Source organism: Tachyglossus aculeatus, chromosome 20 (genome assembly GCF_015852505.1).
Source record: "Tachyglossus aculeatus isolate mTacAcu1 chromosome 20, mTacAcu1.pri, whole genome shotgun sequence".
Classification (NCBI taxonomy): domain Eukaryota; kingdom Metazoa; phylum Chordata; class Mammalia; order Monotremata; family Tachyglossidae; genus Tachyglossus; species Tachyglossus aculeatus.
The window spans coordinates 7,989,919-8,008,202 of record NC_052085.1 but is presented as its reverse complement, the minus strand read 5'-3'; the positions used below and the strand labels follow the sequence as shown (position 1 = coordinate 8,008,202).

General features: G+C 48.1%; 1 protein-coding gene across 1 annotated transcript in view; it reads left to right on the top strand.

Annotated features, from left to right (window-relative positions):
• The window catches only part of FOXO1 (forkhead box O1), an 87,820-nt gene extending 69,978 nt beyond the window's left edge, over positions 1 to 17,842 (top strand). The window contains 3 exon segments of the mRNA XM_038761753.1: positions 12,374 to 13,153; positions 13,155 to 13,711; positions 14,402 to 17,842. Of these exon segments, the coding sequence (XP_038617681.1) occupies positions 12,374 to 13,153; positions 13,155 to 13,697 (1,323 nt within the window). The 3' untranslated portion in view covers positions 13,698 to 13,711; positions 14,402 to 17,842.
• Positions 17,843 to 18,284: the final 442 nt, after the last annotated feature.

Below are 18,284 nucleotides of genomic sequence, written 5' to 3'. Positions count from 1 at the left end.
CTAAAGCCCCCTGCTTGTCTGAATTTATTGTCGCAGGACAGTTTGATAAAGGAGAATGTTTGCCTCGGTTAGGGGTAACTTCCCTGAGAATTTGAGGTCTTTTTGAAATAATGATTGAGATTCGGTACTAAGTCTTACCGTGGGCTGAGCACTGAGGAATTTATTAATCAATCAGTGGTATTTATTGAGCCCTTATTGTGTGCTGAGCACTGAACTAAGCACTTGGGAGAGTACAGTAGAGCAGAGTTGGTACATACATTTCCTGCCCACAGCGAGTTTACGGTCTAGAGGGGAGAAGTGAAGTGATGTGGCCAAAGTCGCCCAGGAGTCAAGTGGCAGAGCCGGGATTAGAGCCCAAGTCTCCTGATTCCCGTGCCCGGAGCTTTCCACTTGGCTGCACTGCTTCTCAAGCCCCAGATGGCCCGTTATGTGCTGAGCAATGAGAGCTTACTATCTGCTGAGCACAAGTATTAACCACTTACTGTGTGCTGGGCAGTGAGGTATTTATTAAGGATTTATCATCAATCGTATTTATTGAGCGCTTACTATGTGCAGAGACTTTTGTATTGAGCACTACGAAGTTTCTAAGTGCTTACGATGTGCTGAGCTCGGAGGGAGGTAGACAGATCATATGGTTTGAGAAGCAGTGTTGCCTAGTGGATAGAGCACAGGCCTGGGACTCCAAAAGACCTGGGTTCTAATCTTGCCTTTGCCATTTGGTTGCCGTGTGACCTTGGGCAAGTCACCTAACTTCTCTGTGCTTCAGTTTCCTCATCTGGAAAATGGGGGTTAAGATTTTAAACCCTATGTGGGATATGAACTGGGTCTAACCTGATTAGCCTGGATCTACCCTAGGGTAAGCCTGTACAGTGCCTGGCATATAGTAAGTGCTTAACAAATACCATAAATAAAAAGTTCCCTGCCCCACCCCCGGCCCGAGGATTTCAGTGTTATTTATATTTTTTTAGGCAAGGCTGGCCTGGAGAATCTTTAATTTTGCTGCTCCTCTAAGACAGTGACAGAAACCTAATCCTAAGGGAGATAAACAGCAGAATTCATGGGAGAGTTGTGGAGTTGGAGGGTTATCCAATTTTTCCAGAATGTTCCAACTTCACAAGTGGCTTTGTGCTTCCTGCACAGTAGTCCATTCTCCCCACATGTACCCTAGAGCTGGGCTTTTCTCTCAGAAGATTTTGTTATTAGGGGGAGGGAATGTCTCTTCTAACTCTAGTCAATGCTTTGTACCCAGTAGGTGCTGAATAAATACTACTTAGGATGAATTGCACCCCCTCCTCCCCACCTCTAGAATGTTCAAATACACGCAGTAAAATCCTCCCTGGAACTTGCCTGATGCACTATTTTGTAGATTTTTTTTTTTTAGCCAGTTATCCATGATCCTGTTGTTAAATAGACACACAATCCTTGAGGTGCCTTGTAAGGGTAGCTTGATGGGAAGCCATTTCATCTTCTTATCACGAGTGCTCAAATGAAGCCACCTGCAACAGAAACAAGAGCTGATCGTGGAGGAATCTAATGACGAGCGTCCGGGAGTCGCAGGACCTGGGTTCTGATTCCGGCTCTGCCGCTTGTCTGCTGTGTGACCTTGGGGAAGTCGCTTCACTTCTCTGGACCTCATTCCCTCACCTGCCAAATGGGGATTCAGTGCCTGTTGTCTCTCCTACTTAGACTGGGAGCCCCAGGTGGGACCTGATTAGCTTTTATTAGCTTTTATTTATTTATTTTACTTGTACATATCTATTCATTTTATTTTGTTAATATGTTTGGTTTTGTTCTCTGTCTCCCCCTTCTAGACTGAGCCCGCTGTTGGGTAGGGACTGTCTGTATATGTTGCCAACTTGTACTTCCCAAGCGCTTAGTACGGTGCTCTGCACACAGTAAGCGCTCAATAAATACGATTGATTGATTGATTGATTTTATCTACCCCAGTGCTCAGTACAGTGCTCGGCACATAGTAAGTGCTTCACAGATATCGAGAAGCAGCATGGTCTAGTGGATGGATAGAGCCCGGGCCTGGTTTCTAGGCCCAGCTGTGCAACTTGCTTGCTGTGTGACCTTGGGCAAGTTCTCTGTGTCTCAGTTCCCTCATTTGTAAAATGGAGATTAAGACTGAGAGCCCTATGTGGGACAGGGACTGTAGCCAACCTGATTATCTTGTATCTACCCCCGCTCTTAGTACAGTGCCTGGCACGCGGTAAGCTCTTAACAAATGCCGCAATCTATATTAATATTTATTAATATTAATCTATAATATTAATATATTAATATTTATTTTATTTTGTTAGTATGTTTGGTTTTGTTCTCTGTCTCCCCCTTTTAGACTGTGAGCCCACTGTTGGGTAGGGACTGTCTCTGTGTGTTGCCAATTTGTACTTCCCAAGCGCTTAGTACAGTGCTCTGCACATAGTAAGCGCTCAATAAATACGATTGATGAGATGATGATGATGATTAATAGTAATAGTAATAATCATAGAAGAAGAATTCAAAGGTCTTGCGGTTCCAAGGGAGTTCTCAAAGAGAAACCCAAGGAGTCGAGGCTTCATCCTCACTTACCATCGGCTTCCTGTCAGACGGCTTCAGGTTCTGACCTCCCGAGTGCCCGTAATGTCCAAAAGAGCCCACGGTGATAGCAGTCCTGTCTTAGATTTCCTGCTTTCTCAACTTGAAAAATGTGTGTCCAGCCAGTGGATTATTATTTTTTTTTTTAAAGAAAGTTGAACGCTTTCCAACAACAATGTCGGTGCATTCCTCAGGGTGGGGGTGGGTCGGGCAGGGGGTGTCCGAGCCGACTGGGATCTGTCTGAAATGGTTTAGGTGCCAACCGGCCTCGAAGCAGAGGGGTGGACTAAGTTCCCTCGCACCCCCTTGGCTCTGAGCTGCAGGCCTAACAGTTGACTGTCACCTTGGCCCCATGGGAAATTGGCACAGGCTGCAGTGTGGAGGATTTAGGTTAGACTAAGGAAGAATTTTCACGGGGGGGTGGATTTTCAGGACTCTCTGGGGCAAGGAGGAGGATGGTGGAAGGGGAGCGTGGCTCAGTGGAAAGAGCCCGGGCTTTGGAGTCAGAGGTCATGGGTTCAGATCCCGGCTCTGCCACATGTCTGCTGTGTGACCTTGGGCAAGTCACTTAGCTTCTCTGAGCCTCAGTTACCACATCTGTAAAATGGGGATTAAGACTGTGAGCCCCACGTGGGACAACTTGATCACCTTGTATCCGCCCCAGCGCTTAGAACAGTGCTTTGCGCATAGTAAGCGCTTAATAAATGCCATCGTTATTATTATTATTACCCCTAATGGATGAATTCAGGAGGAAAATAATCTTCAGGTAAACTTCCATCAGTCAGTAGTGCTTTCAATGTGCACAGCACTGCGCTAAGTGCTTGGGAGAGTACTGTTCATCAGAGTTGGTAGACACAGTTCCTGCCCACAAGGAACTTACGCCCAGATAGGTAGACAGACATTAAAATCAATCAGTCAATCAATCGTATTTATTGAGCGCTTACTGTGTGCAGAGCACTGTACTAAGCGCTTGGGAAGTACAAGTTGGCAACATATAGAGACAGTCCCCACCCAACAGTGGGCTCACAGGCTATTTTAAATCTATAATTTAAAATAAATTATAAATTCTCCCACCCCCCACGGCACTTGTGTGTTTGTAACCATGATGTAATTTACTCATTCATTCATATAGTCATATTGTCTGTCTCTCTGTCTAGACTTGAAGCCCACTGTGGGCGTTGAGTACGTCTATCGTATTGTACTTCCCCAAGCACTGAGTACAGTGCTTTGCACACAGTAAGCGCTCAATCAATGCGATTGAAAAAAATAAATGCAACTGAATATAATCCGAGAGATTGTACTGACCGAATTTTTGAAGGATCCTTCTTTTACCCTGATACATTTGGGTTTCACAGAGGATGTGGATAAACATGTCCTCATTCAAATAAGATAATTTCTTGAGCAAATGTAAAGGACTCATCACCACCCAAACAAAATATCAAACCTTCTTGTTTTTAGATTTGATGAATGATCAAATTGGCTGTCTGCAAAAAACCCTACTGAAATAATGATTTTTATTCATCTGTTGGGCATAGTGAGACCCACTGTGTTTCTATGTCTTTGCTTAACTTTGTAGTAGACAAGTGGATGAGGCAGTAGTTAGGGGAACTAAATTGCTCTTTTCGCTCTGGACCTTCATTTCCTCTTCTCTTCTTAGGCCTGTGGCCACAGTTTTCTCCTGTTCGATTTTGTTTCCTGTGGATGTTTTTGTGTGTTTACAACATTGACCGTCTCGGGCCACAGTAAACTGAGGTGTCATTTCAAAGAGGCAGAAAAGATTGTGGCACGCGTCTTTAGTTGAACTGTATTTCATGTAATTCAGGGACTCTGTCCTCTCTCAATTTGTACTCGATTTCTGTTGCTGAACACTGAGTTGGAATGTTAGTGTCCTTTGAACACTTAATTCCTAACAGTAAATAGAAGCGGTCGCATCAGATAATCGGTAACAGGCTTCTGTTTTCACAGACTGAAAGGGTTTGCCCTTCCTTTCCCCAAACTGCAGCTTCCTTTGATATTGGGGCTTCCTGTGGGACAGAGTTCCAGGCGAAGGAAACACTGAACTTCTCTCACTTGCTAGCTTCTGAGAAACAAAATCCCTTTATGGTGTATTACGTCGAAATAAATCTTAGAGCCCTGTTTTTCACCCCGGGGTCGGTCAGGTAGCAGCGTTGCCCTCGACCGGAAGAAAATCTGCTCCGTGGAGTCCTGCCGGGGTTCTTGTAAGCCGAAGGTTTTACTAGAAATCGGGCATTTTCCAGCCGTGGTCTTCCCCACCCACCGTTCTCACAGAACTCCTCCTAGGGGCTCCACCTCTTGCTTCTCTCTCAGTTACCCGCGTGTTCCCTTGCTCCTTGCAACCACTTCCTATTCTACTTTTAAGTCAGAAAAACAAAAAAGCGCCGTCTTTCTTCGGCTCATTCAGGTTTGCCCATCATGTAGCTAAACCTTATTTGGAAAGGAAGAGCATTGTTGTCTCTTCCTCTGAAAAAATAAAAAGAAACTACCACTGATAAAACGGCATCCGTCCCATTCATAAAGAAAGATGTGGGGCTCAAAGATACCGAAAGGAACCGGGGGTAGGCCGGCCTTCAGAGGAAAATCTAGTCTTCTGGTAAAGGTGCACACTTAAATCAGGACGCGCGGTTCCGTTGCGTGCTCGACTCACCCCGCGTTGAGGTGAAGCCGCGTTTCTATTAGGAGAGCCGTGGTGGACGCTTAAAGTGGCCGTTGGTGCAGGATGCTGGAAACTTCGGCCTCCCCCTATAATAATAATAATTGGCATTTGTTAAGCGCTTACTATGTGCAAAGCACTGTTCTAAGCGCTGGGGAGGATACAGGGTGATCAGGTTGCCCCACGTGGGGCTCACAGTCTTAATCCCCATTTTACAGATGAGGTAACTGAGGCCCAGAGAAGTTAAGTGACTTGCCCAAGATCACACAGCAGACATGTGGCGGAGTCGGGATTTAGACTGTAAGGCGTGGGCAGAGAATGCGCCTATTTATTGTTATATTGTACTCTCCCAAGCGCTTACTACAGTGCTCTGCACACAGTAAGCGCTCAATAAGTTCGATTAACTGACTCCGTTCTGGTGTTCCCAGTTGGGGGAGGGAAAAGGGGGAATCCGCAGGTGGTGTTCTTCGGCGCTGTTAGCGTCTGCTCCGCTGGCATCACCCACGTGCCCTCATCCGTTCCAAAAGTGTGCCGGTCCTTAGGTGCCCGCTGTCAGACTAGACTGTAGTCTAGTAGTTCTTTTAGTGTCCTTTTAACACTTAATTCCTAATAGTAAGTAGAAGTTCTAGTAGTTCTTCTAGACTGTGAGCCCACTGTTGGGTAGGGACTGTCTCTATATGTTGCCGACTTGTACTTCCCAAGCGCTTAGTCCAGTGCTCTGCACACAGTAAGCGCTCAGTAAATACGATTGATTGATTGTCAGAAAAGCGTTCTCTGATAGTGTTCCGTTCCAGTGCAGAGTGAGAATGTGAACTCGAGAAGATGCCTTCCTTTGTGGTGGCGGCATGAGGGTGACTGGAGAAATGACCACAGGGAAGCAGGCTGTCTGGGAAACAGGAAGTTAGCGATTGGTGGCTTTGTCAGGAACTATCTTCCCTCCTGCTGACTGAAAAACTTTCCTCTAATTGGTCCTTTTTGACTCTTTTAAATAAAATAAATGAGGATACATTTTTTAGTGACTTCTATATATCCTGTGCCTGGATTTTCTAGTGATGCAATGGACAGAGACTGTGCATTTGTGTGTTTTTTTTCTTTTTGTTCTCTCCCTAATGTCTAGTGTAGTCCTCTAAGCACGACAGGTGCTCAATCAGTGGTATTTATTGAGCACTTTCTGTGTGCAGTGCACTGTACTGAGCACTCGGGAGAGTACAGTACAACAGAGTGGGTAGAGTGGTTCCCTGCCCACAAAGAGCTTGCCGTCTGCTACTGAATGGAGAACTTGATTTTATATTTACCTGCCACGGCAAATTATGTCCAAAAAAATGAAAGACTTCAAAATATTCACTCCCCCACAAACCTCTCCCCTCCCCTTAGCTCATCTGGATTATTTGATGGGCCAAGACAACCTGCCCCCTCACCCTTCTGAAACCTTTCAAAACCTACCGACAGGCAGCGACTTTATAGAAGAAATTGGCGGTTGTGCTGGTGACGGTCAAAAAAGACAGGCCTGGAATCATTCACGTTTTTCCCACAAAAGGATGTTTCCAATTCTATTCCCGTCTCATCGCTTTCCTGGTAGCCAGAATGAGGATATGAGCACATTTCATATTATTATTTTTTATGGTATTTGTAAAACGTTTACTGTGTGCCAGGCATTGAACTAAGTGCTGGGGCCAGATACAAGCTAATCAGGTGGACACAGCCCCTGTCCCAATTTTATAGATGAGGTAACAGGCACAGGGAAGTAAAGTGACTTGCCCAAGGTCACATAGCGGACAAGTGGCGGCGCCAGGATTAGAACCCAAGTCCTTCCAGCTCCCAGGCCTGTGCTCTGTCCACCAGGCCACGCTGATTCCACCGCCTCATCAGCTGGATTCCAAGTACAGAAAGACAGGGGGGTGATGTGTGATAAAGTGGGACCGAAGGTCACCGGGAGACTATGTCACAGTTGTAGCTATTGAGAAAGTTCATGGAAATGAGATAAAATGCTGTTGGAAGAAGCCTGTTGGTCTAACATTTTGAAAGAATTTCTAGAATTTCGGGGACAGCAAGTTCATTGAGTCCTGAGGTCTCGTCTCTCTGGTTTGGAGTTCTCTTTTCTAAGACTTGGGCGGCCAAAGGGTGACTGGCTGGAACCCAGCGCTGTGTGTGGCCATTTGCCAACGGCCTCTTTCTGACGTGAGAACAATCTATTGAGCAGGCAGTGCCCTTCCGCGGGACGATCGCTGCCCATTTTGTGCCACACGACAGTGCTAAGTGATTCGGTCACCCGTTCGGCGGAAGACGGCTTCTGGGTGTTGGAAGGTGGAATTGTTTTTTCTTCACAGTCAGTCCGTCAGGGCCATTTAGTGAGAGCTTATTGGGTGCGGTGCACTGTACTAAGCGCTTGGGAGAGTACATAACAGAGTGAGCCCACTGTTGGGTAGGGACTGTCTCTATATGTTGCCAACTTGTACTTCCCAAGCGCTTAGTACAGTGCTCTGCACACAGTAAGCGCTCAATAAATACGATTGATTGATTGATTGATGTATTCCCCGTACACCGGAGCTTACAGTCTAGAGCACTAAAAGCATTCACCTCCTTCTTCATGTATACAAGCGCGTGTTTCATTGGTCACGTGTTTATTGGATTACGCTTAGCCTTGGAAGTTTCCCTTCTTCACCCAGTCTGCTATGGATCAAAATTTCAGACAACGCTTTCTTAGACTGCTGGTTTTAACATTTTGCCACCTCACGTGACCGTGATGAGAAACTGAGGGTCGCTGGGCAGGGAGATGATTTGGGAGAAAAATAAAATGTCCTTACTAATTATCGCATGAACTAGTGTAGGGTTGGACAGAAGAAGTCAGGTCTGCTAAGAGGGACAACACTCCGGGTCAACTTGGAGAGTGTTTCGGAATCGAGCAAAGCCTGGTGATTCCCAGTGAGGATACCGAAAGGCGTTTCCAACGACCCAGCGTGTCTCTGGGCTGAGGGTAGAGCATACCAAATTCTCCTCGGACACAGGGGGGTGTTCTTACCAAGAACTGGCCTGTAGTAGTCACCCCACTCACACACGCAAACTGTTGTCTTTGATACAACTCGGCCCTTCGAACGTTTCCAAATGCCCTCAAGCTATAAGGCAGAGTGAAATAATAAAGAATAGTGATCATTGTGGGATTTGTTAAGCGCTTACTCTGCCCAGCACTGTGCCAAGCGCCGGGATAGATAGAGTCGACTCAGACACAGACCCTGCCCCTCAGGGGCCTGCAAGGGAAGGACGACAGATGGGGAAACCGAGGCACGGATAAAGTTAATCAACCAAGGTCACACAGCAGGGAAGTGACAGAGCCAAGGTCGGAACCCAGGTCACTTGAGTCCCGGTTCCGTGCTGTGTTCAATGGGCTGTGCTGCTTCTTGTAACATTTCCTCTAGGCTGTAAGCTCATAGTGGGCAGGAACGTGTCTCCTAACTCTGCTGTGTTGTACTCTCCCAAGCTCTTAGTACAGTGCTCTGCACATAGTGCTCAGTAAATACCATTGATGGTGTTATGGCAGAATGAAGTATAATAACAATAATTACTAATTGTGGTACTTGTTCAGTGCTTACTATGTGCCAAGCGCTGTTTGTAAGCAAAGAGGTAGATACAAGTTACTGAGGCTGGACAAAGTCCCTTTCCCACATGAGGCTCACACTCTTAATCCCCATTTTACAGATGAGGTAACTGTGTTCCAGAGACTAAGCGATTTGCCCAAGGCCACACAGCAGACACGTGGCAGAGCCGGGATTAGAACCCAGGTCCTTTTGACTCCCGGGCCCGGGCTCTAGCCCCTAGGCCACCTGCCTCTTTATGTCCACAAGCCACAGCAGTGAATGCTGGTGATGCGGTTATAACACAAAGCTTTGGGTGTTTTGAGAAGCCCGGCACCCAGCAACTTGACGTACTAAACTCGGCCCCTCTTTCCCCGTCCCGCCAAGTCTGCTCACAGCAACGAAGAGCCAAATGCCAACAGCGGGCACGGAGACAACTTCACCTCAGCCTCTCAGCTGCCGCAGAGCGAGAGGTGAAGGACTCAGGGGACTCAGCCCCCCGGAGGACCCCCTACAGAGGGCACCGGGCCCATTGCTATGCTCCAGCCGTGATCAGTTCTAAAATCCCATTTATTTGTGCCAAGGGAGCTGGCAGGGCTTCAATCCACCAGCTCTGCAGAATGGACTTTTTCAAAGTCTCTTGGAAAGCTCAGGAGCATATTTAGCAAAGAAATTCTCAGCGCCCAGAGCCCTCCCCTCACCCTCTGCTAGCTGGCGGTCTAAAACCGACCGCCCCCAAACTCGGACAGTCCCACCGTCGGGCTGTCCAGGGCCCGGGGCCGAAACCCTACTTCGTCGCGGGTCACGTCTGCGTCTGGCGAAGATCCGTAGACACAACATAATTAACGAACGACAGTGCATATTTTCACAAGATTTACCTCTTCGACACTTTTTTTTCTTTTTCCAAGCTGGTAAATCATAAGCTTCTTTAATGTCCTGCTGGCTGGGTGAAAAACAGGAATTTATGTAACAAGCCTTGCACTGCAAACCTTTTCCTGTTCGGAAAATTTTTTAATTTTTTTTTTTTTAATTGTTGGCAGAGTAAGGAGACGGCTCCGTTACTCAGTGACCTCAAACGTCCTCTGACGCGGATACGACAGTCTAACATTTTTGATGAGTAAGGGGTTACTGTATTTTTGAAGATAGAGTTTTCAAGGGGTGATGAAGGTAGGACAGTGAGTCTGTGTGCTATGTAATATAACGTGTTCCGTGGGCGCTTAAAACATTAAAGATCCACGAGGGCAATGGATTCCAAAGTACAGTCGATTGAGAGTGAGGACCTTGTGAATCAACCCGTGTAATGACTGATGCAGTCCCTCCCTTCTCGTACTATCCTCCGCTTAATCGGACAGTCCAGGAAGCTACTTCCTAGAAAAAGTTTTTCTTCCTCTCCTATTGTGCCTCGGAACAAAGAGAGTCAAGGAGCATGGATGTGTTTAGTTTCCTCCGTAGATTTCGGAGTTGGGGAGCCGTGGCAGGGGCTAGCCTCCTACAGCCACGACCGCTCTCCGGGTTTTGAATACGTTGCCAGAGAGGACTAGGCCTGAATCCGGTTCTCTCCTAGCTGCAGGGCAGCCCTCGAGCCCAGACCTAAAACGCCGTGGCATCTGTATGTAGTTGGCCTCAATGGGGACGCAGTGTGGACAGGAAGAAAGAGCCAGGACCTGGGTTCTAATTCTGGCTCTGCCTTTCCCTGCTGGGTGACCTTGGGCCAGTCACTTCACCTCTTTAGGCCTCCCTTTGCTCTCCTCTAAAAAGGGGGTTTAAATACCTGTTCTCCCTCCCCCGTAGACTCTGAGTCCCATGTGAGACAGGGGCTGTGTGTCATCCGATTGCACTGTGTACACCCCAGTGCTTAGCACCGTTATTGGCCCCAAAGTAAGTGCTTTGCAAAGACCACAATTATTATTACTTAATGGAGAGTTGTTTGGACACGTCCTCCGGGGCCCTAGTCCAGAGATTTAGGACATTATAGGAGCAGATATCTCACCCTATGCCAGACTAGCAAGACAGTAGTAGTAGTAGTAGTAGTAGTAGTAGTAGTAGTAGTAGTAGTAGTAGTAGTAGTAGTTGTGGGCAGCATGGCCTAGTGGAAAGAGCCCAGGCGTGGCAGGCGAGGACTTGGGTTCTAATCCCAGCTCTGCCGTTTGCCCACTGTGTGACCTTCGGCAAGTCACTTAATTTCTCCGAGCCTCAGTTTTGTCAGCCGGAAAATGGGGTTTAAATACCCGTTCTCCCTACCCCTTAGACTGTGAGCCCCATGTGGGACAGGGACGGTGTCCGACCTGATTATCTTGGCATCTACCTCGGTGCTTAGTACAATGCCTGGCAGATAGTAAAGGATTGACAGGTATCTACCGTGATCATCTGCCTCTTGCATCTACTCCAGTGCTTAGTGCAGTGTCTGGCAGATAGTAACTGCTTAAAAAATACCATTTAAAAAAATTAAAGAGAAGCCCTGAGTTTCTGTTGTTCTTATTTTAAAGGTGGTAAAGCACAAGATGAGTGTTTCTGAGAAGGGGAAAAGTCTTCAAAGCAAAAATAATAATAATAACAATAATAATAATTGGAGCTGGCCAGAATGCAATTTCAGTTGCATCACACGCCTGCACTGTTGCCAATAATGATCTTCTTGAGGTATTACATTCCAATTCAGGACTGGAACGGTCTACCTTGAAATCAGTGTTTCCTAAATTACTTTGTTCAGAGGTGCGCTGACTCCATGAGGAAGGTTGGTGACCCTCTTCCTCTGTCCTCTTGCCCTTCCTCCATAATTGTTGCTCATCCTCTCCATCCACAAGAGAATGTGTCCAGAACTGTGTGAGAGAGAGAGAGAGAAAGAGCATGAGTACATAGAAAGAGGTCACACAGAGGTCTTGATTTGCCTTGTGCCTGCATGAGGGTGGTTGGCAGTGGGCCCTTGAAGGCAGGTATCATGTCTACTAATTCATTGGCTCTCCCAAATGCTTAACACAGTGCTCTGCACACACTAGACGATAAGGTCCTCGTGGGCGGGGACTCCTATCTGTCAACTGCTTTGGATCACCCGAAGCGCTCAGCACACAGATTGTAAAGTCCTCGAGGGCAGGGATCGTGTCTCCTGATGGTATTGGGCTCTCCCCAGCACTCTTTACAGCGCCCTGCACACGGAAAGGGGCTCCAGAAAGACCGTGGGTCGATCGGTGAAGCAGCGTGGCACAGTGGATAGAGTGGGAGCCTGGGAGTCAGAAGGTCATGGGTTCTAAAGCTGGTCCCACCACTTGTCTGCCGTGTGACTTTGGGCAAGTCTGTTCACTTCTCTGTGCTTCCGTTACCCTCTCCGTATAATGGGGATGGAGACTGTGAGCCCCACGCGGGACAGGGACTGTCCGACTCGATCTGCTTGTATCCGCCCCGGTGCACTCTACTGCAGTGCCTGGCACATAGTATTCACTTAACAGATGCCATCGTTATTATCGTCGTTGCGATTATGACAATTATCAGTGCCGGCTCGGAGTCCGGCCGGGCCGTGGGGGAACCTCGGAATTCTGTCCTAACGCCTGGTTTCCTCTTTCAGAACTCCATCCGCCACAACCTGTCCCTGCACAACAAGTTCATCCGGGTGCAGAACGAAGGCACCGGCAAGAGCTCCTGGTGGATGCTCAATCCCGAGGGCGGAAAGAGCGGGAAGTCTCCCAGGAGGAGAGCGGCCTCCATGGACAACAACAGCAAGTTCGCCAAGAGCCGGGGCCGGGCGGCCAAGAAGAAAGCGGCCCTGCAGGCCGGGCAGGAGGGGAGCGGGGACAGCCCGGGCTCGCAGTTCCCCAAGTGGCCGGCCAGCCCCGGCTCGCACAGCAACGACGACTTCGAGAACTGGAGCACCTTCCGGCCCCGGACCAGCTCCAACGCCAGCACCATCAGCGGGCGGCTGTCGCCCATCCTGCCCGAGCAGGACGACCTCGGGGACGGGGAGGTGCACGGGCTGGTGTACCCGCCGCCGGGCTCCAAGATGGCGGCGACGCTGCCCAGCCTGTCGGAGATGAGCAACTCGGAAAACATGGAGAACCTCCTGGACAACCTCAACCTCTTGTCGCCGCCCACGTCGTTGACGGTGTCCACCCAGTCGGCGCCCGCTTCCCTGATGCAGCAGGCCCCGGGCTACTCGTTCGCGCCCCCGAACGCGAGCCTGAGCTCCCCGAGCCCAGACTACCGGAAGTTCCCCTACGGCCAGGCCGGGCTGAGCCCTTTGCCCCAGATGCCTATGCAAACGCTCCCAGATGGGAAATCGGGTTACGGGGGCTTGAACCAGTACAACTGCCCCGCGGGCCTCCTCAAGGAGCTGCTGACGTCGGACTCCCCCCCCCCACAACGACCTCTTGACGGCCGTGGACCCCGGGGTGGCCCAGCCCGGGGGCCGCGTCATGCTAGCCCCCAGCTCGGTCCTGCCGGCCTACGGCGGCCAGCCGCCCCACACCCACGCCAAAATGATGAGCCCCAGCCCCCACCCCGGACACACCCAGCAGGCCTCGTCCGCCGTCAACGGGCGACCCCTGCCCCACGCGGGGAGCGCCCTGGCCCACGGGGCCGGCCTGAGCCGCCTGACGCCCGGCAAAACGCTACAAGTGCCTCTGACGCATCCCTTGCCGATGAACGCCATGGGCGCCTACCCCCCGGGCGCCAGCTGCAACGGCTACGGCCGGGTGGGCCTCCTCCACCAGGAGAAGCTGCCCAGCGACCTGGACGGCATGTTTATCGAGGGCTTGGACTGCGACATGGAGTCGATCATCCGCAACGACCTCATGGATGGAGATACGTTAGATTTTAACTTTGACAGCGTGTTGCCTAACCAAAGCTTTCCGCACGGCGTTAAGACGACGACACACAGCTGGGTGTCGGGCTAGGCGGCGGCGAGCGGGTAAGTGTCCCGGCTGGCGATGAGGAGCTCTTCTGGGGTGGGGCGCGCCGGAGGACGCGCCTTCCGTTGGGTATCTCTGCTGGGGAGAGCGAGAGAGAGAGGCAGAGTATGTGTATGGGTGGGAGGGGGTTTGCCTGTTGGCGTTTGAAGCTGGCTTTCTAAAACGTGGATTTTATCTTCCTCTTTTTCTGGCTTTGCGAGATTTCAAAAAGTGAAGTCACTTCACTTCTCTGTGCCTCAGTTCCCTCATCTGTCAAATGGGGGTGAAGACTGTGAGCCCCCTGATCACCTTGTAACCTCCCCAGCGCTTAGAACGGTGCTTTGCACATAGTAAGCGCTTAATAAATGCCATTTAAAAAAATGCCCCGTGGAGTTTAAACGAAGAGACTCCCTTCTAAGTGCCTTCGAGATTTTCCCCTCGACAGTCAGATGGCTGATCTCTCCTTTAGTATTTCTTCAATAAACGAATGCATTGATAGACATCAAATGTCGAAGAGTTGGGTTTTTTCCCTTCTTTTTCTGCAAGCAAATTTTCCCCGTTGAATGATTTCAAAGGTGTTTGAGCCACTTTGAAAATTCTAGCTCTCTTGTCTCTAGGGTTTTTCTGGTTCGGGTCTGTCACTGTAGTGCGTTAAGTCGAAACCATTTTAATTTGGTTAGATTTTCATTGTTTCTTTTTTATTCTTCTAGGCTACACTTAAAAGTACTTCAGATTTGTCTGACAGCAGGAACTGAGGAAAGCAGTCCAAAGATGTCCTTCACCCCTCCTCTTAGTTTTCTCGATAAAAAAGCGTTCCTTTTTTTTTTTTTTTCCTTTCGTCAGACTTGGCAGCAAAGATTCTTTTCCTCTACAGGATGTTTGCCCAAAGTTTTCAGGTTATGTGCTGCTGTAGATAAGGACTGTGCCATTGGAAATTTCATTACTATGAAGTGCCAAACTCACTACACCATATAATCATAGAAAAAGACTTTTGAATCCATGTTGTGATTTCAAGTTTTGTATATAAGCGATAGATACAGAAATGTTGTGTGTGTTGGTTTTGTTATTTTTTTTGGTTTTTGTTATTTTTTTCTAAAGAACCTCTATTTGGTCCAAGAAAAGTTTATACTCTTTTTGTAATACTGTGATGGTCTCCTGTCCGAAGTAAGATGGACTTTTGTTTGTGCTCCCGGTGTTCTTCTGAACTTACGGATCAAGACTCTCGCCTCGACGCTGAAGTTCTCAGAACTGCCTCCCGTCCTAGCCAGATCGACGCCGTGCGATTCAAGCGAGAACCAAGTAGCTGCAGCTTGACACGATTTGTTGGAAACGGCGGAACTCGTCCTCGGTCGCAAACAGCCGGCAAAGGCCTTCTCTCGTCGTATTTTGGGGCAGATTTGTGCAAGTCTCGAAACGGTTGATTTCCAGGTGGATTTTTGTTGCTTTCGTTGTTGGGATGTGAGATCGTTTTTGAAATAGACACTGAACTGTGTAATGGTTTCTTAAAGTTAGGGTCTCCTTGTAAATTTTCTGGAATCCCAGGCGTCGGACAGCATTCGTAATGTTCATTTTGTATTTTTATCTGGATTACTACTAATTTTCTATGTGCTTAACTGGTTTGTATTCCGTGGGGTGCGACTTGGTGAGATTTCCATGAATTAATCTAAAGAAAGAAGTCACGAGTATCTCGAATACTAAAACATATCTGTCCCCTTTTTTGTTTTTTTGGTTTTTTTTTTTTTTACAGGAAAGTGATGTATAGTTCTTGGCCCTTTGCATTTTGTGTTTAGGGGAATTGAATCCGTTTTTATATATGCCTTTTTAGAAATTTCATCTGCTTCGACTACCATATTAACCCTGAGTACCACAAAGTGTTAAGTATCCTCGGATAGATGCTTGTACGATGCTTCATGGTGGCTAGTTCCTGGAGGTCTCATAATGTTTGTAGGCCAGAAAAGGGTTTCCTTTACATCGAAGAACCTTCTCGCTCTGCCTGCGGACTTTCCGATGAGGTTACCGTTGGAACTGAGCTTCAGCAAAAGGGTCTGCCGGTGTGTCGCTCGCCCCTGCCCCTTTCCCCACGTCCCCGCCCCACGGTTTCCTTTCCGTTTGAAGAGATCGGTGCTACAGCTCAGCTCACAGACTTTCACTCTAAGAATTGGTCGGGAATCTCCAGTCTCCCTTCCCGTTTTCCCCCGTCGCTCAGCTGAAGGCGAAAAGGGGAAGCCCGGGTGGAGGGTCTGAGATGCAGCTGCGTTTCATTACTACGAGGAAATTGATGTGGGATCATTTCAAGATTGGGCATCTGATTTGCGAAGGCCAACCAGAAGGGCCCGAGTGAGAATAGTCCTTTTCCCGAGTCAGGAATGTGAAAGCTTTCTTGAGTCTCGAGCAGCTTTAATCCCCAACCCCCTTACTATACAGTTTTAATACTTTACAGTTCCCGGGAACCGGCAGGTCGTTAATTGGGGTCAGAGTCCCATTTCAGCCAGCGCATCACCTGTCGGGTTTTCTGAGGCCACTCAGAAAGAGGAGCAGGTGGGCATCCTTGCTCACTTGGGCCTGTTGGAAGCTCTGATTTCATGGCACGGGTCTGTGGGCCGATTACTCTAAATCACACGTGCGCCGTCTTGCGCTTGTCAGAGTGTCTCTCGCCCAGATCTCTCCGGCTGTCTCTTCGCCCCACGGTGAGCACACAAATGCAGCCGGAGGTTCTGCGCTGTTTCTGAGTGCTCGCTCGTCTCACCGCCCCGAAAGCGATCCCCCGTCGAGGGTCGACCCAAGGTTCCGTCTATCGTCCGGGAGCTGGGACTGAAACTTTAACTTCTCCAAACAGCGGCCCCAGCCTTCTGCGGCACCCTCCCAAATGCTTAGTACGGTGCTCTGCACAGAGCGAGCGCTCAATAAATCCCATCGATCGATTGATCAACTGAATGATTGAAATCAAGAGCATCTTATCCAGACGGTAGACCATAGTTGCTTTCCAGCTTCGCTCTCTTGATTCCTCCGGGCCCTGCTTTCCGGTGCCCGAGCGTCGGGCTCCGTGGCGTCCCTGGTGAGCTTTGAATCCGGTCCCCAAATTCCCACGTTAGTCCCCAAGTCTCATTTTCCCTGGCAGGGCCCCTTATTCTTTCTCTTCTCCTCTCTTGGTCTGTGCAGTTCACTTCCATTTTTCTCTCACGGCTTTTGGGGTCGTAATTCGGATGCCTTTCCCGTGGATGGGATGTAGTGAAGTGCAGCGAAGGGCATTTTGTTGGTTTTTATGAAAGCAAACATTATGTGACCTCTAGTAATTTTTTTCCGTATAAATACTGAATTTCTGGAGTAATTTAGTTTTGTCAATTATTGTAAATGATTGCTTTGTGAAATGTGCAGACGATCTTTACCTATGCAGCATTGTTTGATTTTTTTTCCCCTCCACCCTCTCTCTGGTTTGTACTGTTATTAAAAGTATATTGTATTATAGAGCTATTCAGATATTTTAAATATAAAGATGTATTGTTTCCGTAATATAGTTGTATGGAATATATTTAGATAGTAGGCGCATTAATTGGAGAGCTCTGCTTTGGTGAGATGATTTTTTTTTAAAAGGCCTAAATTTATGAATAAAAGATATACTGCCTTTTGGGTTGCCAACACGCCATCCCCAAGAAGAGGATGGGAAACTTAAAATCGGACCAATTTTCAAATTGTGTAAAATTTGCACTTGTTAAACCACTGGATGTATGTTTATAAGTACTTTCCCTTTCCTTTGTCCTTATTTGAATTTCCCATTTTCCACTCTTAGCCTTCTTAATTTATAACTGATTTTAAATGAGATGTTCTCTTGTGTGTGTTTTTTTTTTTTGTAATCATTATGTAAAAAGTGCAGTGTGGTTTACGCAAACCCAACACAACTCGGCATTAAAACTGGCCTCCTTTTTGAGGGTGTCCCACAGACCAGCAATATCACCAGAGAACGGCATGTAAATACCGCCACTTTCCTTGAGGGTGGTTTTCTCAGTGCTCTGTCTGACTACTCCAATCCGGTGACATCACACACCTAGATATTCTCTGAGAAGTGCCTGATGATGATGTGCTTACAGACACAAGAACAATCTTTGCTATTATTGTATAAAGCCATAAATGTATATAAATTATGTTAAAATGGTCTGGTGTCTTTTTTCTGTTTTGTTTTTTTTTGTGAAAAACCGTAGCTGCCTCGGGATTTTTATGAGGAACAGACACTGGCTGCCTTGAATGACCTAGTTTACTCAGTTTTGGAATTTGCTTGGACAAGCCTATTCAGGGTTTTCATCACCTCTTACATGGAGAAATTGCTTCCCTGGGCCCAGCGCTTAACCCTATGGGTTGGTGGGAACACACGTTGAGCCCCAAGTGGAACGAGCGCAGGACCGGGAGTCGGTAGACGTGAGTTCTAATCCCGGTTCTGTCTCTCCCCTGCTGGGGAACCTTGGGCCAGTCACTGAGCTTCTCTGTGCCTCTGTTTCCTCATCTGTAAAATGGAGATTCAGTGCTTGTTCTCCACCCCAGCTTGGGCTAGGAGCCCCATGTGAAACAGGGATCGGGCCTGATCTACTCATATTGGATATA